The sequence below is a fragment of the Thermobia domestica genome, chromosome 2 (genome assembly GCF_964235325.1).
Source record: "Thermobia domestica chromosome 2, izTheDome1.hap1.1, whole genome shotgun sequence".
Taxonomy (NCBI): Eukaryota; Metazoa; Arthropoda; class Insecta; order Zygentoma; family Lepismatidae; genus Thermobia; species Thermobia domestica.
The window spans coordinates 163,063,679-163,091,022 of NC_137455.1; the positions used below are offsets into that span (position 1 = coordinate 163,063,679).

General features: G+C 34.0%; 1 protein-coding gene across 2 annotated transcripts in view; it reads right to left on the reverse strand.

Moving 5' to 3' along the window:
• The window catches only part of bwa (alkaline ceramidase), a 45,942-nt gene that overhangs the window by 11,869 nt on the left and 6,729 nt on the right, over positions 1–27,344 (reverse strand). For both annotated transcript variants that reach the window (XM_081747708.1, XM_081747703.1), the window contains exons 3-4: positions 16,710–16,966; positions 5,876–6,013 (exon numbers count right to left, since the gene is read on the reverse strand). In XM_081747708.1, the coding sequence (XP_081603834.1) occupies positions 5,876–6,013; positions 16,710–16,966 (395 nt within the window). The remainder of the gene's footprint in view (positions 1–5,875; positions 6,014–16,709; positions 16,967–27,344) is intronic.

Genomic DNA, 27,344 nt, shown 5'->3' on the forward strand with positions numbered 1-27,344 from the left:
GAAGTATGTTCCGAGCCACAATAACCAGCGGCGCAAGCAGTGCAACGCATTGGGGCTCCCCGTCGGAAGGATCCAGGCCCGCCACGCAAGCATTTTCTGAAACTCATATTACTGACTATCTAAATTACTCTACTATTCATTTTGTATGAGATTTGTACATTTTAAAGTTTCATATCAGTAGCAAACTATATTTGATTTCCTTCCTCATTGCTTACAATGCAAGTAATGTTTAAAAAGCACAAATCATTTAAATATTAAAACAACTAACACAGCTCGCATCGTATTATATAATTCACAATATCTTGCAGATGACCAGTTTAGGGTGAGTCCTTGAATGCAGAATAGCAAAGGTGTCACTGAAATGACGGCGAAACTAATCACAGTATATATATCAGGGTGTCTACTAAATTTCCAAAATGAAATTTCAGGACTTTTTCGTGACCTTTTCTTTCTCAAAACATAAAATTTAGTAACATTCTCAAGAGCGAAGTTGGATGCGAATTGGGCCGAATCTTCATGCATGCGATAGAAGCGTGCTTTACTTGCGATTTATAGCGTCTAAAGCTAAACATAGACATTTTTGGTGGTGAATTTTGACGTTTTATAACACAAAATTTTCCAGTCTATACTTATATTTGTATATATATATATATATATATATATATATATATATATATATATATATATATAAAACGTAACCCAAAAGCTATATTTCGTGACTTTTTCTTGACTTTCATGACCGTTTTCTGATTTCGTGACTTTCGTGACCGATAGACACCCTGATATATATTATACAGTTTATGTGTAATACGTCTTTGTTAAAGATCTAGAGGTGATTTGTTTTGTTTAAATAGTCTTACCTATTCGTGGTTCTATGAAGGAGAGAGCCAGGGGCCCCAAGAAAACGAGGCATCGCAGAACCAATCGGGGAACCACGTATCGAAATCGATTCAAGGGGGGTTTGGTGTTATGGTTCCTGACAAGGAGAGAATTTTTATAACGGCACCTTTCATAGTGAGATTATACTTGTAAAGCTTTTAATCGGATGGTACACTTTAACCCATTACCCGCCAAAACTCTTGTATCGTTGTTAATGTCATAAAATGTGTTTATTCATAACTGTTTGAGATATAAAGACGCAAAATTAGTGTTAAAATAGAAATAGCCGATATAGTTTAGGAAATACAACCCGTCCCATTTTTGGGACAATGGCAGAATACGTAAGCATTTTATATTTGCATTTCACAAACGTCCTTGAAATTGGGAAATTTATGAAATTGTTCCAAATGAATACACATTTGCATACTTATTTGTTTTACATACATGTAATTCTAAATTACTTTATTGTTATCCTAAAGGAGTTTGTGCACTTATATTGCACTTATCTTTATGCATTTGTTAGTTCATCTCCGTTATGATTCCGTTTCACAATGAGAATTTCATTTTCTTTATCAAATTTATGGTCCATGAAACCACGTTTTGTTTCTTTCTCCATCTGATTGCTGTTCATCAAAGGGCAGGGGTCGATCTCATCACTATCTTACTTTTCTAATAAATTCACAATTTCACCCACTGTGAGGGCAGGCTTATACAATGTCATAGTGTTCTACGAAATGCAACCTTCATAACTTACCACCAGCATCTAATTATATATTTAGAATTACCAATATTGGATAAGACTGAACTATAACTCACATAGGAAATAATACTAACGTAACCAGCCAATGTCCCAATTTTGGGACGCTTGAAATAAATATATGAAAAATTTAACTAAATGCACTTATGTTGCATAGCAGACGATCATATTACTTTGAGATACATGTTGTCATAGAACAAACGTTATTTTATTGAATATGCGGTACAAATATTACGCTAAAACGGAAAAAAGTTTGCACAGCTGAAAAATGCAAATTCGACATAACGTGGCGCCATATCTTGGCCATCGTATTATTAAAAGTTCGCAAGTAAGTTCTGTATGATGCAGAAGAGACTGTAAACAAATGAAAGGAAATGAAATATTTGAAGAATATCTTTCCAAACACTTTCAAAAAATAGTAAGAAAAACCGTCCCAAAAAAGGGACAATGGCTGATAATGGATTAAAATTCATATGCAAAATACTATATAAGCTACCAGCGCTAGCGTTTGACATTTCTCGTTTCGAGCACTGGTTATATGCGGAATGTTTTGAAAACTACGGGAATGGTAATCTTAAAGAAATGGAAAGAATTGAAATACTGTTCCTCCTAATTCGAGCACTCTTATATGCGTGAAAATACTTTTGTAATGAAGAGATGACGAAAATCGCTAGCTGTTGTTGGATTTTGAAACGATTGTATTGTTTCAAAATCATAATTATATTTCGATTTTTATAACTGACATTTGATTCCAAAAACCGAAAATCTTTTTGACCGATTTAACTTGTTTTAAAACTCAAAAAGCTGTTCCCACTTTTTCACACCGAAACCAAAAATAATTTTTCCAAAAACCCGAAAATGTAATGAAATGTGAATAGCACTACGAACTACATTCAATTATTATATTATTCAACCAAATTTAATGTTCCATAGTGAAACACTTTACCTTTTAAACTTCTGATCATTTAGACATTTGTTTTTTCCGCTCTCATATATGTAAAAATATTTCACGATGAAAATTCAAGCAGCTAATTTCACGAATTAAGCACATGTTAACCAAATGTTAGTCAGTTGTCTTTTAATAATTACTTTATTCCATTATTTTATGCTACTTCCATTTTTTATCTCGACATTACTTTCTTGCACTTCTGACGATTTTGATGATCTAAAATGCTAACATTATAAAGACAATGACTTTTAAGCCTCTCACTTAATACACACACTAAACTTACAGATGTTACCAATTTCTTGTACTATTCATCGTCAGTAGCGGCACATGAACCATCTCATTCATAAACAAAGCAAACAACAAATCAAGAACCAATAAACCAAGATATGTATATACAAAAATATAAACGTACGCTAATTATGGTACAGAGGACAAAAAACACGTACACAAGTTCCTTCATGTAGACTGGAAACACGACGAGAAAGTTTAATCTGGCTATCCATAAAATTATTCCATCACTTACCACAAATCATTAAACTGAATTTATCAATAGATTCAAGACAGCAGTAAGAAAAATTTTAATAATAATGAATTTTTATTCTGTCGATGGATTTCGTTATGAAGAACACAAAAAAATAGTTCTAAGACAGTTATCACAATTATTACTTTGTTTCTCGTTATTGTTAATAGTAAATTAATATACTGTAATCAACCAATTGTCTGCAAACAATATGTACTAATTAGGTTAACGTTTTTTGCAATTTTCTAGACCAAGTGTAATTTGCAGATGGATTTACACCATAAAATTCAATACGATGTTAATTTCACCTCTCTATATGTGTGTCGAATGTGCACGCTTCTAAAATTGCTCACGTTCTCTGAACTTTTCTTTTAATCTTTTCCTCGTGTATTTATTGTTGCTGAACTTACTTATTCTGACCTTCACTATTTATTTCCTCTATTGTTACCATTATTAATATTTATTGTTATTGTTCTATTTACTATTTATTGGTATTGTTCTAACTTTACTATTTATTGTTGTTTTATATTTACTATTTATTGTTATATATTTACTGCGTATTGTTATTGTTATATATTTATTACTCTCGCATATTTATTATTTTATCTCTTCTTTTAGTTTTTTACTTCTCTTTTTTAGCAGTATTTTGATATGTTAAATTTTTTACTTTTATTTGCGGCATGTGTGTTTATTTGCGCCATGTGTGGCTCATTGGTAAAGCGTTTACTTCCGGTGCTTGGGGTCCCTGATTCGATCCCAGATCGCGTCGTGTGGAGTTTGTGGTGGACAAACACCGTGCTCGTGGGTTTTCTCGAGATTCTCCTGTTTCCTCTAACTTTCTTCATTCTACAATTTCATTCATTTCTCATCATCATCTCTCCTTTAGTCTAACTGGCATAAGCGTGGGACGTAAAACTTAAAGATTTCATTTCATTTTTCGCCTACTTTAAATTTCAACTCCCGAATAGTCCTTGCACTTCAAGCTTTTAGCTCTTCCTCGAAGACTTCTTCAGAAAGATAAAAACAGTAGAAAATTGAATCATCAATTAAATATATGAGTAACCTCACCGGAGAAAACCAGTGAAGATAGATTTTGCTTACTGTACTCAACAGGGGGAAAGCAGTCAAGAAACACCTTGTTCAACTTACTGCTGCGATACAGTGGCGACACAGCAATAAAATTGTACAAGCTATATCTTCATTACTCTTCCTGGTGAGTCTATTTACTTGTTCAACCTATTGCTGCGACATAGCAATAAAATTGTAGAAGCTGTATCTTCATTACTCTTCCTGGTGAGTCTATTTACTTGTTCTTACTTCATGTTTTCTTGTTGTTTTTAACTCTTTCTTCTATGTTTATTTTCCGTAAATAATGGCTCAGGGCTGAGCCGAAAGAGAAAAGTGCAAGGATTATTCAGGAATCAGAGTTCGAAGAGAGATGGCTTTAACACTGCTATGCAAATAGATTTAGAAAATAACTGCCATTTTGTATAACCACTCTCCGTGAAATCGACTGCATATACTGTATCTTATCCGTGACTATACAGTTCATATGTACTGTTGTTGCATCACTGATTATTTCAGATTTTCTCCGGGGGAATTTCAATATATTGGAGATGAAAAGAAGTATTACAAATATATTGAGAATTTACATTGAGCACGAAAGAATATATGACCACGGAGAGAATTTCGTACCTTCGGAAGGGGAGGAGATTTTCTCGCGGACCACCCGCTGAAATCATCATAGGTATGCAGTACAAGAGACAGACAAAAGTGTTAGTGAAAGATATTAGGGAGGAGTCTTTGAGGCAATTTCAATCAACTGACTAGTATGTTGAGGTAAAATCAAATCTAAATCAAGATTTGTTGATAAATTCCAGTTTCTTTGTTGGCTTCAAAATCTGATTTTCTTTCTACTTATACACTTAAAAGAAAACTCTGCAAGTTTTGAAGTTAAAAATAATTAAAAATATTTCTAACCTCCAGACTTGGTTCTGGTGGTACTGCAAAACAAGATGCTTTCCTCGGTTTTGAATAAGATGATATGTTTAATCTACCAGTTCATCTTACTTAGTCAAAAAAATTAGTGTTCAGAAATCCATTAAGAATATTTTGACATACATTACTAGTAGTTTTTTTTTTTTTTTAATTAAAAAAAGGTATGAGACTACAGAACATGCAATAAAATTTAGCGATACTGATACAATTTTTTTTAGACTGAACTAAACTCCTTGATTTCAAAACCCACGAAGGTCGACCAGAAGGTTTTATTAGATAGATAATTTGTGGTCAGAACATCAGTTGTCATCGCTGTTATTTTTGGATTTCTACATAGACGAGCTAGCTATTTCCTAGTTTAATTGTCTCATGATGCTGGGTCACCACAGAAAATTGTTTCTTCACCATAAACCCGGCAAAAATCACATCTATCACTCCATGGAGTAATAAGCTCGTGCTTTGAAATGTTTCCAACAAGATCTTATAAAACACTATTTCAGCAACATCTTATAAAATAGTACCACCGCAATTCGAACTGCAAAGTACTAAACTTCAACGTATTCAACATGCCAAACAGGACTCAAGATAGCTTTGAAATCTTTCTACCACAAATTTAAATTTCATACTGAATTGCATATTGTACAAACTATGAAATGCTTCTACTAAATTGCTAAAATAAATAAATATTTTACAGACTTTAAGTGGAACTAAAAAGAGAAATAAATCACTGATATAAATAATAATAATAATAATAAACAAAGAAACACAATACCTGCGTAACTCGTGTATCATTAGTATAACTGCAGGAATTCCTAGCGTCATTAAAGCGAAAGCATTAAATACAGGTTGCACACACGCTAAGGCTGTTCCAACTACAGACACCACAAGAACACCTAGACTGAATAGTCTCCTGTAAGGGAACAAAACGAAATTAGTTGGCTGTACGTGAATTTCATGGTACCAGTAATTGATATTACAATCGAAAGATTATATAAGAACACATCCAAAATACATAAAATTATAAGGCGTGATCTGGGGAAATATATTATATTGAAATAAATATTTTTAAAGCACACTTAAGCTTAGATAAAGCAAAAGGAAGATGGTTAACTTTCTTCTCTACACATTACTTCACTTTAGAACCATTTTCCTTCAAGAGCACAGCGCTGAAATCTAAACACAAATGACTTTGAAAAAATAGAACAGGTTCTTATCATAAAATATGCTACGGTTCACACCATGACTTGGTAGAATATTAAGAGTATATGCTGCGATCGAGCTAGTGTAAATGATAAAGGGCAAAGTGGATTAATAGTACTTTAAAGACACCACAGGAAGAGAGATACATAATTATTATAATACTATTGCTATAGACTGAAATAGTGTGACGTCACATCTGTCTCGTTGCTATGGTGATCGTAGTTTTATTTTCTAAACAACATGGCCTACGAACATAAGTACAAAGCGAAACAGTGACGTGTTAACTTCCGGATTGCAAACATTAGAGTAAAAGAAACACTTGCAAGGTTTTTTTTTTTTTTTTTTTTTTTTTTTTTAAATCCAATGAATGAAACTATGAAAATATAGAAGAAACAAGCAATTAGGTGAAAAATATGTTAAAATACGTCAAGCGTTGAAAGTGAAATGTTTCCCCTGCTATCGCAGATTTTGTGATTTATACATTTTGAGGTTACGTTAAGTGTCCAAATACTGTATATTTAGCTTATTTATTATCGGATATTTAATTTAAATAATTCTGGAATCTTATTTAGCACTACAATATCACACACTGCATTGCAAATGTGTAGGCCTACAGAATTAATGTTTAAAACTTATGCTGAATCACTAATAATTGGATGTTTTCTTGTAGTACTGTCAGTATATATTTTTAAGTTAAATAAGAAATATAAGGAAAGATTCGACGCATGTTAGCCGATTAGAAATTGGTCCATATTGAAAATTCTCAACACGCATATGGTTACAAGCTTCGTCTTTTTTATTATTGATTGTTTATTTCTTTATCTTGTAGCCACTGTAGCCACACTCATATTTTAAAGGGTGGGCGTAAAATTTCTAAATGCACCAATATAATTAACAATATTTTCAAAGTAGACAATTATTTTTCCTTGTAGACAAATGTATATTTGTTCTATTTTCATTGTGCTGACAGCTCATCAGTCTGTACTTGAGAGTTTTTACATTGCGTATAGTTGATTTTGTACATTGTGTAGTGGATAATGGTGCTGGCATTACTCAGGGGTGCCCACAAGGGGGGGCTATGACGCAAACTGCGTCATTGAAATATTTGGGGGGGTTAAAATCTATATAAATATGTTTGATGAGGGGGGGGGGTAAAATTAATCGAAAAGAAGATTTTTTTCATGGAAGAACACCTACGGATAGACAATTGGGGGGGGGGTGCGTCATAGACATAAGGGGGGGGGGCACCACTGCATTACTTATGCAATTTCTACCTTATCAGATTACCTAGAGATGTGGCCCTTGTAGAAAAAAGTTCCTTATGTGTTACTTCGTTAATTACTAGATTTCATTCGTAAACTTTTTAAATGGTGGACCTACATTCTTAATCTGTATCTTTTCGTGCCAACTTTACTTTTTCCTCAAAATATTCTAAAATTATTATTAACTATGTGTTCTTATTAACAGGATACTTCATAGTATTTCTATCGCTTCATGCATTTGTTTAGAAAAAAAAAAAAAAAGGCAATCACCATGATAACGAAGTGGAAATGACGACATCACTATTTCAGTCTATTTCATCTTTGGAATGGTTTCATTTTATACAGCAGGCTCCTACGAAAGTTAAGTGTGCATATTGATTTCGTACGCCTAAGACTGCTACTTTTATTTGAATGGATATCTCAAAGACTGGTGGTAGAGCGTTCAGCCCTTACATGTTCGATTACAGGTCGTGACTATTAAATATAGACTTGTGGAATACCAACATGTATGCATGGGTTTCCTCAGGATGTCACACTTGCTTACAAGGGAAGGTCCCACCAGTTGTTGCAGAAATCTGATTGGCACACAGCGCATCTGATAGAGAATCATGAGAAATGAAAATGAGCAAAATTTAAGATGCTATAGAGCAGAAGGAAACGACCTACAGGGCTTCAACATTTGAATATAAAAAATAATAATAATAATAAAAATAAATCATGGAAATATATACATTTTTAAGTAAATATCTTGAAAACCCGTTAAAGCAATCAAAACAAAAGGTGTACAATTCAATGAGAACAAAATGCTGTATCAAAAACCACAGTGTTGCCATAAATGAAGTAGTGTTGGCAACTCACCATAAAGGTATTTTGTTTAAAACAGCACCATATACAAATATGCGCAGATTTAAAATGCACTATTATCAGTAAACATAACAGCGTGTGGTACACTATTGCACACTGTTGGAGCTACGTGTGCTGAAAATGTACACTGGAGAAGTCTGATATGTGGCAACAAAGGGTATAAAGGAATGTGGATCTCATATTATGAATTTAATTCAAATGCAAAATAACATCGATAAGTATAACATGGCAAAATGTCAGCAGTGTCACAAAAGATTGATGCATTTGAAAAACGAAATTGAATGATGCCATTTTTACGTTCTGTGTCAGCACCGAAGCATTATAGGACGGGACGTACAGCGTAAAGTGGGTTCGGATCGCTATGAAAGTCGAAAGATGACAATGAAATGCAAGGTGAAAAGTACAACAAAAACCTGTATGTCCGAGGTGGGACTGGAACCCTCGATCCCTAATAATTCGGTGGCCTAGTCTTCTACACCACACGTCTACCCGGGGTAATTATAAACGAAATGAGGTAGTAATAAAATAATTATATTTCCTCTGTGAATATGGTAATATTACAGCATACAGTAACATAATCATATGATGTGTAGGAGAGGATGTAAAAGAATATGTAACTTAACATGAAAGACATAAACCAAGAAAGTACTCTACCAAATCTAGATAAGCAATTTATAGAATTAGAAAACACAGGCTTCCTTCTTCGTGTGTAACATTTTGTTTTCGCGAGTTGTCTACTTATTCACCACGGCAAGACTATACCATTACATTTCATTGTTATGTTTAGTGATAATAGTGCATTTTAAATTTGTCCACATTTGCATTTAGTGCTATTTCAAACAAAATACTTTTATGCTGAGTTGGCAACACTGCTTCGTCTATGGTAACACTGTCTGTGGTTTTCGATACAGCATTTTGTTCTCATTATATTGTGCGCCTTTTGTTTTGATTGCTTTAACGGTTTTCAAGTTATTTACTTTAATCGTATATAATTCCGATTTTTTTTTTTTTAATTTTATTCAAATGTTGAAGTCCCGTAGGTCGCATCCTTCTGCTCCATAGCACCTTAAATTTTGCTCATTTTCATTTCTCATGATGCTCTATCAGATGTGCTATGTAGCAATCAGTTTGAGCAACAACTTGTGGGACCTTCCCTTGTCAGTACTACAGTGGTCAGCTTTGGTGTGAGAAATAGCAGGTGCAATCCCAGGCAGTATAACTTCATCTTGGGTTTTTATTTCCAGTACTCTTTCACTACTTCTGTTTTTTACAATTCATTTTTATCACTCCTTTAGTTCAGTAGGACACAACCACTGGGCTTGAGTGTTGTTATGGTCCAAGTTTAAGGTGATATCTTTAAATTGATACAAGGGAGCTCCTAAGAACAAACTCTATACCAGAGATCCCAAGTGTGATAAGGTGGATGCATGTGATACCATGCGCTTCTGTGGCGGATACGAAAAGTTGCACCATACTAATTTGATACTTGTATATTTTTGTATTATCTATCAAGTTCATTTTAGATATTAAAAACAGATGTTCACTTTCTGATTTGTAATTTTAAATATCTGGTTAATTTTAGCTAGTAATTATTATCTTGGACTGGAAATTTGCTGCATACATATTTTTAAATTGCTATTATTTCGCTCCGACATATTAGAACTTCCACATAATTTGGCTTTTCTTTTCCTTCTATATATTGCTAATGTCAACACGGTCATAAACAACTTGGATTCCTACAATTAGAAAAACAAGGTAACTACTGTTACCATATATGCGGGCGAATGTGCGGTGAAATTTGTTATTCACGAAAAGTAAGGAAATGAACAAATAATATTTTACATTTGGTTTGAGTTTAGTATGTTGAATGTGCATGAAGCGTGTTACATGTTTTGTTTAACGAAGTTTTTTGCATGCGCTTTTGAGAGTTTAGTAAAGCAGTAAGTAATGACATATTTTTGTTCTGCTGAAGCTACGAATATTAATTAAAAAAAAATATACATTCTACATACAAGATATTATCATCTTCACTCGTGAAAAAAAAAAAAAAAAGTAAACACGGCTCTCGTGAAGAAAGCAGAAAAAAAGTGTAACGAAGAATAGGAAAGCAAGTTGATGGTAGTGCTAAAACCAGATCTCCCTCCTGGTTATATGGTTAGCGTACACCTCTTCGGAATAGATAACGCCGGTTCGATTCCTGGCGAGAGCTCATGTGGTTCCGGTCCCACGTTAAGCTGTAAGTCTACGTCTCATATAGCTTTGCGCTGCAAGGGACGCTAAGCTCCGATTCAAACAACCGAATTCTAATACCTATAGCAATTTTTGCTATAGATAGAAACGAGATCTTGCAAATAAAACCGAATTTCTTGCCTCACAATTAAAATAAATAAATAAATAAAACTCTAGAGGAATACTTGGTCTGATTAAATGCATCAACAAGAACAGATTATGCAAATTTCTTATAGAAGTGTGAAAAATTATAAGTGCAACAAATACTAGTAGCATTCTCAAAAACAAACCTGAACATTAGATTATACTGACAGTTAAAATATAAAGATTTTATATAACTAGACATTGGTGAAGTTTCGCTTTCAGAATACAGAGGTTGTGTATACTCCATGATACAATTATAACTCCGAAAATAAAAGTGAATAGTTTTAGTTTTCTTTCTTTATTGTTTCAGTTAAGTTACTACATTCAGAAAACCTACCTGATGAATATCAACGCCATTACAAATATCTTTGTGTTTCCCAGTTCGAATGTTTCACGTATAAGTAGTTTTTCAGGTAAAAATAAATGTAAACGAAAGACCAGGATCTCAAGAAAAACATGAGGAGTTCGAATTTCTTATAACACTCGTATAAATTCTTTTAGGTAATCCAGAAGCAAGCCTCAGGAATGCAAAATCAACTTGATGTATTTACTGAAATACGATTCTTAAAGCTATTTCTGCGACAAGATGAACAAATGAAGATCGCCGTCAATGGCTGCAATTCTCCACGGATAGTTTGGTGTAACACGAATTAATCATATATCCATGTAACATGAATCATATATCCTATAAGAGTTTGCTACTATTACATCTTGATCCCAAACATATTCCCAATCACAGTGATGTGTTAAAGAGCCTTCAGTGCTCTTCATATCGTGACAAGCAAATACAAATATAAAATATGGCCAACATTTTAAGTATGAGTGTTTTACTTAAAACTGGTCTATGTAGCGAAATAATAAACATATACACAAGTGAATTGATTTCTAGATAACAATAAATGAACATTCTTGTGTACACGTGACTACGATCGAACATTTCAATTCGATTGAACTGATATGTTTTTCAAGGAACATAGTTGAACATTTTGTGTATTAAATATTTTTGATTATTTATCAAGATTTAATGATTTAGTTAAAAAGGATCCTTGACCACTACAAGTATATCAGAAGAAATCCCTTTTTAATTAATTAATTAATTTTTAAAAAAGGCTTGAACTCCACTGCTAATGATTGCAGTGATGCAATTGAAATGACACAGTTAAGAAAAATTACAACTTCTGACGTAGGAATACTAAATGAGGTTAGTATTTGTTTGTAGCTTATGTGTGTTCCATGCTTATCATATCTACTCATTACCATTATTAACAAACTACTTGATTCTATTTCAGACACCGGTAACACGCTCAGGAGTAACTGTAATTCATGAAAATAGTTTTACTTTCTAGCTTTCAGCTCTCCCCTACAGCCTTGTTCATGGAGGATATAAACAGGAGGAAAAATAATAAAAACATCGGAAAAAGAAAAAAAAAGGAACGGACCCACCGGGGTAAGGTAGTGTGAAGAACTCTTTGTCTTAGCTGCAAGTTGCATGCCGAATAGTGGTGCAGCACTGGAGAATGGCAGGCTCAATTTGTGCATTATTTTGTTCACGTAGGGAAGGTTGCCAGCTCATGTCTTAGTGCCAACGTTGTATGTTCTTTTTAATTACTGTGCCCACTCCTCGTGTAACCAACTCTTATCTACGTTAAGCTTTGGACTTTTGAAGAAAATAAAGAAATTTTTCAAAACTAAGTCTTTCTTGGCTCCAAAGAAAACTTCTGAATCAATAATATTGTGTTGTGTTTTTTCTAAATGCCTCGAAAGTCCTGAAACCGAGTACTCTGCTTTAGAATCTCGTCAGATGTTCCTTGACCCGTACTTTTAAGTTTCTCTTTCTCATGCCTACATCGATTACTACCTAAAAGTCGGTAGAATGAATGGATATCTTGTTTCCACTTCATTGAGTTGATATAATTAGATTAAAAGGAATTCACGCTTCGACAGAGCTGAGGCCGAGTCCACCAACATAAAGTGGGTTGAACTCAATCTATTCACCAGATTATAAACTATTAAATCAAGATTTTTACCCATTATGGTTTTCGCATAGCATTGAAACTCTTCGAAGATTCGGAAAAGAACATCACTCAGTTTAAAAGCTATTATACCGACCCCAATGAAAAACCAGGAGTCTACGAGATGAAGTGCAGTTCTCTGGATGGTTATATAGGCATGACATAAAAGAAACTTACAAAGTACGGGTCAAGAAACATCTTAGAGATACTAAAGCAGAATACCCGGTTTCCAGTCTTTCGAGATATTTAAAAGAAATACAACACAATATTATTGATTCAAAGCACGTGGAAATTACGACCGGACACTACACAACCAGAAGAACTGGGTAAGTTTGACTTCTTGAGAGACCTTACCAGTTCATTGGAGGTAGCTAAAGAGGCAAGATGTAAGAAGGTGCAAGAGGCAAGAATTAAAGTGCACCGAGTATACGTATAGGATTATTTAAAAAGCGCGCCGGTTTTGGATCGTCTGGCAAATTTTTGTTTCTTGGTTGCCGATTTGCTCTACCCACAAACATTCCGATTGTCGCCTTAGTCTGAATTTCTCGTATTTCTTCAGTCTGTGTCTATAGCCATGGAGCAGTTTACTATAGCGCAACGTGTGCTAATTGTGAAATTTTTTTATTAGAATGGAGAAAGTTATGCAGCAACTGTCAGGCGACTTCGCGGTTCTAGGGCGAAATGAGGCGCCGAATGAATCAACAGTTCACAGACTTATGAAAAAGTTTATTGAAACGGGTTCAACAGTGAACATTAAAAGTCCTGGGCGTCGTCGTAGTGGTCGTTCTGAGCAAAACATTGCGGTGGTTCGTGACAGCGTGGATGTTAGTCCAATAAAATCGGTTCCTCGCTGTTCCCAAGAATTGGGCATAGGATGTTCTTCAGTAGAGACTTCTCCAGTCATTCACCATACCTAAAATCGGAATATGTGATATACATCTTCATGAATTTTGTTAGTGTGTTATGAAAAAATAAAGTTCACAATTTGATGTAACAAAACGCTTTTTGAATAACCCTTTGGAATCGCTCTATATGAACTTTGGAATCGCTCTATATGAACTTTTCTGCCTTTATTATGCGATACGTGAAACGTTTTAGGAGGTTTATTGCTAACATAGGCCACAAATTAGGGCACCTGAAAGTTGTTATTTTGAAGAAACTCTACAATGTACGTAATTTAGGTGGGAAATGTATGAACTTGCTGGGTAATTATATTTCAGAAGTACTTACTTGAATTAATTTATACTGTGGGTCATTGTTATAGCAGTATTGTGATGCTGGACTATTTCTATTCTCAGTTACATTGGTCTCCTCCAAAAGTTGTCAAATCTTGTTATCAATTCAATGCCAAAGCAGGAATAAAAAGATTCTATACAAGGTCTCATATGTCCGATTAAGTGACAGAAGTAAAGAAAAAACACAATAAATCCTCTACAGTTAATTTCCCGATATATAACTACCTGAATCCATGGCTTAAGAAACAGGATTAGGATTAAGAATTAGAAGTTTGGGCTTTCGGCATCTATGGCCATGTTAGGTCGTCATGTACTCGTATGAGGAATGACGTCCCTTGGCAATCACACTACTCAGGGAATTGGGGAGGAAGAAAAGAAGCAGTCTGGGACCATTATGTTAGGCACCATCCCAGCATTTGTTTGGTGTGAATGAGGAAAACCTCTCTCAGGATGGCTGGCCTGCCACCGGGAATCGAACCTATGACCTAGCATCAAAGGCGAGAGTGTTAGCTACTACGCTACGTGAGGCTATTTGGCTTAAGAAACAGGATCATTTATCGGTGTTTAAACTTATTTACTTATGTGTTTTACATCCTTATGGAACAGCAAGATTATGAAGGCTAGGCTATAATAATATAATTTCTGCAATCTGAATACTAGTAGCAATTAGTTATCTTTTGTGCAATCAAGAGTGAGCGACTTAGAGTTTCAAAATAAACGTATTATGAATGCACTTCGCATAGAGTTTGTATACGTGAAGATATGAACTTTTTACAGAGTCTCAAAACTTCTTGACTCTCTAATAACCAAGAGATTTGTGTTGAATATAACAGTTAAAAGAGGGTTACATTCAGTCAATCAAATAATATTTGAGTGCGAAATATGAATATATTTCAAAGCTTAATTTTAACTACATAGTGTGGCAGTGATAAAATTTGATAACTATTAGTATTATTACTATTGCTAACACAATAAAAATTCATACTAAAATAAATAAAAATATCATGAAAACATCTACGAAGAGTGGGACATGTCACTCGCGAGGGAAATTTACGCACAGAGCTCTAGTTCTAGACGGGAAACCTGAGGCAAAGAAACTTCTGTGAGACCAAGAAGATAGGAGAACATAAAGCAATATCTCTGGAAGATAAGTATTAACAATCAAAGACTGAACTGATTCGCCACAAGGTAATATCCAATGCAATCATTTTCAACTGAATACCCTGTGACGTCACAATTTGCTTCCCACCTTCTCAGTAACCTGACGCTGATCAAAAGCAGTAGTAACACGCAAACAAGAACAACGGTAAGGTAGTCGATTGTTATGAATGAATACTGCTCGTGAATCCGTGACTGCAGATACACTGGCAACACTTGCTCTCCTTCTTCATCCCTTCCTCTACTTTCCTCTGTGCTTCTATCTACTTTTCTCAGACGTGAAATTGCCCTCCTACGTCATATACAGACAAGCAGGACATGATTGATTGATCCAATGAAAATATTTTGTAACTGTGATCGTGAATGTTCACGTACCTTGATTCACACATTTGGCTGGCTAGTACGCCAAGCTAGTAAAAAGTCCGACTTCTAGATACATAAAAAGGATTGGAATTCAGAATTCCAAGTTTTAGTTTAACCTGAACTTTAGAAGAAAGATCAATGGAAAATCGCTGTATGTAATACTAATGCCAAAAGTCTAGAAAATATGAACATGGAAAAACAAGTTGGAAGCTTCTTTCTATAGGCCACTCACAAACTACTATTCACGGTTTTATGCATTAAACACTATGCACTAAAACTACAATCCATCTCAATTGTCTCTGCCCATAGTCTGCTACGTCTTTTTGTTTAGTCATTATCGTACATTGAAATAAAGTTTCTATTATGATCAAGATTATTCACGAGATAAATCTTCAAAAAATTTTTAATATGGAGAACCTTTTTTAGTAGCATATAATCATTACGATATTATTCAACCACAGACCTATAATAACAAGACTGTAGTGCAAACTTACAATTCATACAGTGATTCCTCATTTTAACGGACAAAAAAGGAGTTAATAACTGTCAGATTTGCCGATTGTTTGTGAATTCCGATACTAAATCTGCAGTGACTAATATTCACGATTACATCACCAAAGAAAGAGCAATAATATAGTACTGAAAAACTCCCTCGTGGCTACATGGTTCGATTCTCGGAGGGATCCTATGTTAAGCTATAGGTCTACATCTCATACAGCCTCGGTGGTGAATGGGACACTGAATTCCAAATAAACCACCAATACAGTACTGTATACTTAACCAAGCGCACTACCCATTTGACAATGTAAAATAATACCTGTACATTGTAAATATAATAAATTCAACATTTTTGGTTTAAACTCAGGAGTTTCAAACTGAATCGGCTGCTCCAAATTTTGTAAGTTGTTTCTGATTTACATTAAAATAGGAGTCTATAACATTGAGGGATGAGTGTAATCAGGAATACTGGCGCCTTAAATAAAGAACTAACATGTAAATATAACTAATATCCTACTAATATCTTTACACGCTGAATCACTCACTATTTATTGAACCTTGTATTAATAGTAGAATTCAATTCAGCACTACTTATAAAACCTTGAACATAAAAAAAAAAAAAAAAAAGTTAATACACAAACCTGTCATTTTGGAAAAAGTATGGGATGAATCTTCGTGGGAAGAACATTGAGAAAGCTGTCATGAACACCCACAGAATAGCTACTTCATCCAGAAGCTGCCCAATCAGACTAAGTGTGGCGTGAAAATAAGCAGAGCTTATTCCAACAATAATCAGCATCACCCATATCAAGTGAATTCCTCTGTTCACCAACCGTGCATACTCTTGAAACAGATGTATCAAGACAGGTGGGAAGACGAAGAATAATATGTTACTAAACTGAAAATAAGGAAAGAAATGCGTAAGTAATACAGAACCTAAATCATCTTCAGTATATATATATATATATATATATATTTTTTGCATTTTTACTTATATATTTTAATATAGATGTCTACGATCTCAATTTAGCAATTCTAGAACCATTATTCATTGACAGATATCTATCCCGTATTAATCAAACTTTATAAGTACAGTACAGTGCTAACATTGGGAACAAAGGATTTAATAAATAACTTGGTCAATATAGCAAATACAATAGTCATGAGATTTCTATTATTCGCCAACTTTGACAACATCCACTGTGATTTGGATACACTCATATTCAGAATGATAATAGAGACAGTCCCCGATTTACGTATATGTATCGTTCGAGCATTCATTGCGTAAGTCGACTTTTTAACATAACCTAAGATTTGTAGCAAACACGTATAAAAAATTCAAAACTGTTTAATAATACTGGAATGCAGAAACTAAATTATGTAATATTACTTACAAACAGGGTACAAAAACAATATTATTACAACGCCAATGAATGCAGAAAGAAAGAAAAAAAAAAACAGCGGTTTAACAAGAGATAATTGACTAATTATTTCTGCCTCCCTCACTAGATGGCTCTCAAAATAAAATTTAAGAAATTTACTGCTACTTCTTACTTCAGATGTGTAAGTACCGTCTGCAAAAGTAATTTATATCGGAAATTTCTTACTTAAGTATGATGTCGATTTACTTAAATCAGAGACTATCTCTATTAATTACCTACCTATCTTGAGTAACGTACGTACGTAAATAATTCCAGAAGTATCCGGCCCATGTATATATGACGGTTGTTGTTTGAAAAGCATTACTGTGGTCGAAAGTACCAACCTTATAAAACTTAAATTTGAAGTCTGAAGATGCTACGTTGTTTAGTATTTGTTTGGCAGCCATCAACAGTGAATGATCTCAGTGAATTTGTAAACATATAAAAATGGGTTATCGTTACGTGATACAATACTTTCATTTGAAAGGTCTCAGTCCAATCAATATCAAAGCCTACTCTGAGGAGTTTGCTTTTTTTTTTTTTTTTTTTTTTTTTTTTTTTTTTTTTTTTTTTTTTTTTTTTTTTACGAGAGTAAAATATTGGGTGGCAGAGTTTAAACAAGACCGTACAAACTGCAAAAACGAACATCGCAGTGGACAATCAAATGAAGCGACTACGCCAAATATGTCGAAGAAAATCCGCAAAATGGTATTGGATGACCGTCGACTGAATGTGTGCAAGCTAGCAGACATGGTAAGCATTTCAAAAGTGTTGTACATTATGTACTGACTGAAAATTTGCACATGAGAAAGCTGTGCGCGAGATGGCTGCCGCGCTTACTCAAAAAACAGCGTCGTAAGGATATTTCAATCGAGTGTAGGGCGATGTTTCACAACAATAAATCGAGTTTTTGCGTCGATTCAAGACCACAGATAAAACATGGATCCATTACTTTACACCTGAGACGAAGGAACAATCAAAATAATGAACTGAAAAAGGAGAATTGACTCCAAAGAAGGCGAAGACAGTTCCATCTACTGCAAGACTATGGCGTCAGTTTTTTCAGGATGAGCGTGAAATAATTAATTGATTATCTTCAAAAAGAAAAAAAAACAATCAACGGCGAGTATTATGCAAACGTATTGCAGAGTTTGAGTGATCAAATCAAGAAAAAACGGCCGCATTTGGCACACAAAAAAGCGTTTTTTCATTAAGAAAATGTGCCAATTCAGACATCTGTTATCGCGATGGCCAAAATAAATGAGTTAAAGTTCGAATTACTTCCTCACCCGCTATATTCACGAAATTTAGCTCGCTTGGATTATTTTCTCTTTCCAAACTTGAAAAAAACGGCTCGGTGGTAAAAGATTAGCCAACAATGAAGAGATAGAGTCTGTGGTTAATGGCTATCTCGAGAAGCTTGATAGTTCACACTATAAAGAGGATATCGAAATTGTTGAACATCGTTGGGAAATGTATCGAGCTAAAAGGAGACTATATTGAGAAATAAAGACAGTTTTCCCAAATTTTATGTTTTTTCTTTATTAGGTCGGGTACTTTCGGGACTACCCTCGTACATCAATTAAGAAATTGCGTTTCTTTTGCAATTATTAAGTGGTATATACCTAGTTGTAAATATATATATATAAAAAAAAAACGACTCTGCTATTGATAGACGTCAACATTGTAAGAAAGAAGATATATATATATTAACCTTCAGGCGTAGCAAGCTCTTTGTTGGTGTAAACAATTTGTTATTTGAATATTATAATTAGTTTTAACAACGCAGGCGACGAAAATGACACTAGTTTTTCGGAACGTAAGCTGCTCGGACATAAAACTACATACATAAACATAGGAGAAACATCTAACTCAGTTCAACTGTTTCATTCTTTTACTGTAAAATAATTTTTAAAACATGTTAATGACTTTTACATTCATTAATCGTTTTAATGTAGGATTTACATTGTAGTTTTTAAAATAATATGGGTTAACCATTGTGAATATTTAGAAGTTGAGTGAGGCTGGTACAAGTAGTTTTCTCAGGCGTTGCGCAAGTAATAAATTTGTTTTTTAGTACCTGCTCCCTAAGCCTATTAAGCCAATTTTTTTAATGTCTTTACTGTATATATTTGTAAAACGTTCACGAAGTAAATAAATGTGGATCTCCCCTGCCCAACTGAGATCTTTACTTTAAGCCAAAGGAAAATTACCTGTAAAAATTAACTACTTTATTTCCTTGTGAGGAGCATTTTGGGCGTCGAAATTTCCAGAACGAAGGCAAATGAACAATCTTTTGACTATATCTTTTGATAACTTATCTTGCCCATAAGCATCACAAAATTCATCACGGGCCTTCGCAGCATTTGCATCTTGATTGTGATAAAATCGTACAATGCAGCCTAGTTTTGTAGAAAGTTTACTCATCTTCACGGCACAATACCTTACGTCTGATTATAAGAATTCCTACACGTTTTGCACATCTACTAGCTTCAACTGTCAGCTGTTAAATGATATTAGGCGTGACCCGCTCAGACCAATATACCCTGAAATTTGAGACACTAACATCATCTCGTGCGCACAAGGCCACTCTTTTTATTCTATCTGATATAAGAAAAATACGGGAGGACACGTGAATGTTAAATAAAAAGCCTAGACAAGGAGCATCCTGTATGCTGAAATTCAACTAACTCAAACACAAAAAGTTACTAAAATTACATAAAACCTACCATGCCCTCGGCTTTCAAGTCTCCGCTTCAACAAATACATTTCACGTATTTTCACCAAATGGCAACATGCATTTCACGCATTTACGACAAATGGCAACAATGCAGTTTTTACAATAGACCTTTTTACAACACTGGCTATAGCTTTCACACTAATTGTCCGCACAATACCATCCCGACCTGGATGGACAATTTACAGTTCTACTCGACTTCCTTTCTTCGGGGGGAACTCTCACATATTTTAACAATACCACATTTCCAACTCCTCTAAATTATTACTTTTTAACCATCATTTTAGAGATTGTTGCAATTTGCCCAAATACTCATTCTTTCATCTGTTCTAGAATTCTGGACTGGTCGTTGTATCAGATTCCATCTGGTCAACAAGTTCACCTTAGTCTTTGTAATCTGCCATAGGCACTGCTAACAGAGGTTGACCAATACGAAAATAACCCGGTATAAGCACACTCAAATCATTTGGATCATTTGACAAAGAACTGAGTCACCAAGACTTTAAGCACGTTTCTTTCTGTGTTAACACCTTATATATTTCTTCAAATGTTAATAATGTATTACCCACACTACATCTGAGATTATGTTTAACAGATTCTACTTCAGCTCTCCACAGCCCTCCGAAATGGCTTGCTGTAGGCAGGTTAAAATGCCACACTATACCCTGGCTGCTAGTAAAACTGAACATTTTTTTCCACCTTCAGTCTTTGAACATGTTAACGGATATCATAACTCTTTATTTGCTCCAATAAAGTTAGTACCGCATTCACTATACATATTTAAGGTTATACCTATATACATACCTAATCGAGACACAATTCGTTTTAAAAGTGCTCAAAACGTTTAAGTATTAGAATCACTTGCTAATTTCAAGTGAAATGCCTTAGTAAAAAACAAGCACAAACCACTACATGCCCCTTATACTACCTTTGGCTTCTTAAGTTTACTACCCTTTATCAAAATAGGTCTACAATAATCCACCCCGGTGTTCGAGAAAGCACGACTAGAACAGACTTTTGAGAAAGGAAGATCTGCCATAATTTGATTAGTATTTGCCTTAAAAGTGTGACGACATTTGACATGTTTCTTAATGAGACATCTCGCTATATCTCTCTGCCTTTAAGAACCCGAAATCGTTGCCGTAAATTAGCTAGTACTAATTCTGGATCTCCATGTAGAGCTGGCAAATGTTTATACTGAATCACTAATTCAATAAAATGATACCTTGCTTATCCAGAAAAGGATTGAGAGACAATAGCTTACTTTTGATAGACATGGCCCATCCCTTTTTCCAAAGCTTCAATTTCAAATCATTAAATTCCTTGCCTTGAACCAACAATACTATAAATATTGGTGAAATTACTACGTTTGGTGAAATTCGGAAACCTGCAATGAATCAGGTGCTCTCTTAGCCTTCGATTTACAATTGAAAATGCAGCAATACTCCACAATAATTTTGAATGTAATGAATACTTCTCTAGCATATCGAAGAATAGTTAAGTGCAGTAAAATTACCTGCGTACGTTGTTCTTTTCTGCATAAGAATGAAACATCTGTGTTTCGTAGATTAGAAATACTGTTTGTTTTAGAAATTTGGGACCATGCCACAAAATTCATTATCTATTAAATGATTTACTGCATGCTCTCGGGAGGCGACATCTGCACTGTTTAATTAAGAGTCGGCATGAGGCTATTTATTTATAGGAAGACTTTCCTCAATTACTTTCCTGAATTCAATGGCTACAATTGTCTGCCACCTGCTTGGACGAAGATGACAGCTATGAAAATACTATTGTGGGATTTGTGAAAGCCAATACATCATTCACTGAAAACAGGAACACCCTTTTACTATATTAATCAAACATTCTACTACATCACTACATTTCACTGCATTTGGCTGCATCAAGAAACATTTGACTTTAATTGGCTCAATGGAAACTCAGAACAATACTGCTCCCACACTAACCTTACGTTTTCTGGTAATTCATCATCCCAAACTAGCTTTCACAATTCTTGCAAAAGCTTTTTAGTCCATGTAATTGGTGGCAACCATCCCAGAGGATCGTACAATTGAGCTATATTTAGCAATAATATTCTTTTTGTTAATGTATCCTTACACTTATATTTAACAACAGAAAATTTAAAACACACAGAACTTCAGTACTACTAAATTCCCAGCACCTTTACTGCACCACTTTCAAATGCCAATACTCCAAAGAAATGCTTTTGAAAAATGCTAATTTGAACTTTGTAAATACATCTTCAATTTGTGTTGAAGTATTTTTTAATGGCTTGGCGTTGAGAGATATACTACTATCAATAAATTTCTTAATATTTTCGAAAATAGTCAAAATTCTATTAATGAAAAGGATATTTTAAAGTCATCTTGTTGTACAGCGTTTTAAGTGTAATGCGGTTTTTCAAGTAAGAGTGGTAAATTCAGCTCGCCAGGCTAAAGAACTATTGAAAATGAAACATGCACCTCATAATAAAATATTTAAATCCTATTTGGGAGTTCTAGCTCGGATTTAATTGCACTATATACTACATGAAGCCCGAAAACTTATACTTTACGAATACGTCCATCTGACCTCTCTAACTAGTGACATAAAATTTCCAGAAATGTTGAACAGCTGATATTTTTTTTTTTTTTAACGAAACGATTGGAAAGTTGTGTGTGAAGCTTATCAGGAAAGTAAAGATACAAACAAAAAATATGATATACAAGAAATGTATTAGATAAAAAACCGAAGTTATTCATCGTAGAACCTTGAAATTTTATATAATTATTCTCCATGTACCAGTATATACCGCATACTAGTGCAAATCTTTGGTTTCCGAGATATTGGCTATCGAAGTTGGGGCTTGGATTTAGTAAACTTTTTGCAAAACATCACTTTGTTACTAAGAACGAAGGGCGATTTTTATTTATTTATTTATTTATTTTTTCGTAATCGGGAAACTACTTACAGTACTGAGTTATTAAAATATGTTTCCGATCGAGGAACAGGTCATGAATAGTAATACACCCTTCGGCATTGTCAAATCCAAGGTAATATTTCCATGTGTTTAACATGAGAACATCGTGTGCATGGGTTTTCTCAAACTTCTCCCGTTTCTTCCCATATTATCTTTGCACGAATTCTTTCAAAATCATCTGTTTTCTTTAGCCAAAATGACATAATCGTGAGACGTTAAAGACTGCATTTTTACACATAGGCGGCCAATACTGTGGCTGATCGATTTCCAGTAAAAACTGTGAATCGTGGAGATCTTTTCCCACATGTAACGGTGTTCAAAGTTGCTACATCTGTTATTTTGTGAAGTAATATTGCAACAAAGGGACAATTGAAAATTTCATGCCTTATTTCGTTAAACATTTCCTTTGCTACAAAGTTGCTGAAGTCAATTTGAATTCCATTTAAAGTTCTAGCAACTGTAGTTGCGTTGAACAAATGGTTTCCAATTTTCTAATCATATCTTATAATTAAATTCAGCAATTCATTGTAGTTGCTCTTGCTCATTCACTTGCATTATCTCACTATGTCTTTTATGTTCCAATCTCTGCTTTGCTGCTAAAGAACACCTCTGGCACTAATCAACGTTTTTTTCTCTCTCTCTTTTTTTCTTCATTTTCATTAGTTTTAACTATCTCATAGCGATATTGATAATTTACTTGGCCGTCAATCCTTGTGTAATCAAATGTCTTGAAGGAAATGGATCTGGGACTACTCATGACATTTACTATTTACATTGAAAAATGATAACTGAATTCTGAGATGTTCCAAACGCCTTTCCAGTAACAAAATAAACATGACTAATATCACAATTTATCACTTGATGAACACCCAATTAACAGTTTAGTACAATTATGGTTACTACTTAGAAAATGTCTAATGTAAAAGTTTATTTTAGTTTTAAATTCTGTAAGGTGAAGAGTAGGTCTACCATTTGAAATAACCTACATTATCATAAAATTCAGTGAACCAAAAGGTCACAATTTCACTTGATCTATCACACACTGGCTGGTCCATTTCTGTACAAGACGGAATATCCGAATTTGGGAACATAGAAGAACTACTACTCATCTGTTGCGTTGTCGTCATATAAGCACAGGTTTAACTAGCAGTATGAAAAGTTAAGCTTTCCTCATTTTTATAAAAAAAAAAAAAAAAAAAAAGAAAAAGTTATATAATATCACTTGCAACGTCATACAAAAAGATGAACAAATTCCTTTATTCCTTAGCAAGTTAAAATAACATAAACTGATGCGCTAAATTCCACTAAAGAGAGGTGAGAGGCTAGAATTTTTTGAAGACTGCACTTCTGATGTTCGGTAACTCTAGTGTGTTGTACACTCAACGGATATATAGCAAGTAATGCTTGAAAAATGTTACTATCGTGTTATATCTTTCGGATGGTTGAATGAAACTTAATGATTTTCCCGTATATACATAAACAGACAAATAACCTCCTTAAAGAAGCATTAAATTCTATTACTTTTCTTATTCTTTGTGTTATTAGCAACGTGGTACACATTTGAAAAATATGCATCGTATCTTTCGCTACACCGTTTTCCTACTGAGCTGCGCAAATTTCCTCTGTATCACCACGTACTAACATGGTGGTCATTGTTTTAAGTAAACGAGTAGCAGACCAGAATCCAATCGCAAATTTCGACTACTTAGAATCATCGCATGAGCGAAAGGAAGTTCTCCGTAATCAGCTAGCTCTGTTTTTTTTTTTTCCGCAATAAAAAAATAGTGCAAATGTCCATTGTAGATATAACGCTTCTAGCAGCCCATCAGCAAAAACAATAAACTTACAAGTAAACCACCAAATCAATTGTCATAAGAAAAAGAAATAATTAAGCCTTCAGTTAATAATCCAAGAACAAATTCACATCTCTATGGTTCCAACAACAAATTTTTCTTCCCTTTGAGCATGCTTGCTTGTATGTACGTAGGCTGAGAGTGAATTCTGTCTTTGACGGTTACAGGTGTAGATATACAAGCATATGAAACAGGAACAGGATATTGTTTAAAATTTGCTACTAAAATTTAGTTTTGCAACGACTGTGTAACAACGAAGTGCTATACAAAGATTAGGAAATATAATTTTTAGTCTTTTTTTCTTAATTTCCGCTGGCCCTGGTAAAAAACGGCCAAAAGAGTTTTTTTCCCCAACATTTCCTTTTTTTTTTTTCTTCTTTGATCCTTACAACACTACATCTGACAAATCTCATTAAGTGACTCACTGAAATAAACTACAAAATCGACTGGTCTAGTGGTTAGCCCAAGTGACTTTGGTGCACGTGGTTTCGTGTTCAATTATCGGTGGGAAAGCAAAAAATAAATAAATAATTTCACCATCGTTCATTAATTACTCGTCCCCTTTAACCTAAAACCCACGTACGTAAGACGTTAAAAAAAAAAAAAAAAAAAAAAAAAAAAGTAATTAGGTTAATTACACATTACACCTTACTAAGGTTGATTACAACTTTAAAGCTTGAAGCTATTTGCACTATCTAGAAACATCAATCTGAATGTCTCACCAATATCTGAACAAGTTAAATGACATCTTGCTTTGTTCTACCTTCAACGCCAATAGTATTTTGTCTTTGCAATCTCTGAAGCAAAATGATGCTAGTAGTTAAGCTAGTGTTCAGGTTAATAATCGGTGATTCAAGGTTGGTTAAAACTTCAATACTATTTTTGGGAACACCAGGAGACGCATTATTATTATTATTATTATTATTATTGATACTTGCACATACATTAAAAAAGTTTTTTTCTCTCTTTTTTTATTTTAAAGATGCCTGAACGACACGAATTCTAAATACACGTAAGCTTTGTCCTTGGAATGTCCTATTACACCTTGACATCTTATATTACACATATTATTTTTCTTTTCCCTTTAAACAGCTTGTGAACCTTTACTTAACTAGACAATGCAGTAAGGGCTTAGTTTGGAGTTGATTACTGAACTTTGATTTCTCTGCTGTAATTTTTAAAAGAAAAGTTAAATAAATAAAATTCACTTATTATGGCAATAATAATAAAATTTAACTCAACCAAAATGTCGCATCGTAAGGTTTTTAATTAAAAAAAAAAAAAAAAAAAAAAAGACAATAAGCAATTAGAAGACTTATTTTCAGTCTTGGCTAGAAGTGATAACATGAAATTATGACTACAACAGATAAAATAGTAATATTAAATGTACAAGCCATCTTACACCTGTCTATTCAGTTTCTATTATAAATGCTGTCTGATGCATTTTCTTGAATTTCCCTGACTTTCAAAGCCAGTGTGAACTCTGACATATTAATAACTTAAAAATACTACAAATGTATGTCACATGGAGCATACCTTATACTTCTGACTCCCCTACTGATTTCTAAATTACAATAATTCTTAAATTTCTCATTTATTAAATCAAATTCTAATTTTGAATTTAATAGCACAGAAAGATCAAGTTTCCAGAAGTTCACTTATTAACAGATTAGAACTCGAGACGTTCCTGTGAAGTGATACTACAACGATTCCATATCCGTAGCAATGTTGCAATAAACAGGGATAGGGTACACAATAATCCTTCCGTGACTGTTTTCATTTTTAGCTTATGGAAAGCAGAACAACTCACTTTAAATTTTGGAAACATTGCGCTTACAACATATGACGCTTAGTTATAACTAAAGAAACTTACTAAATGCATAATTTTTAACAGTTCATTACCTTTAATCCTTAGGAAAAAGACGAAAAATATATTTTGAGCAAAATAACAACTATAATCATAAGTCTAAAAGTCAAAATTACTACCCGGTATACCCTCATTAAGAAATTCAAGATATCAGAAAACGTTTTACTAGTGTAATCTTTAACCCTTTAGAGACGGGGATGGCATATAAATACAGTCAATCGTTCCGTTGAGGACAGGTGTGGTATATAAACACATCTGGACAGAGAGAACGGATGTGATTTACAAACCTCATTATTGAGTTTAACTTATCAAATAAATCATTCAATACCCCAGCATGGGCTTGGATAGCGTTTAGAGTCTATTCTTTCATTTCTTAAGAAAGACTGATCCTACAGAAATGGTTCTTTAGACACGAGTA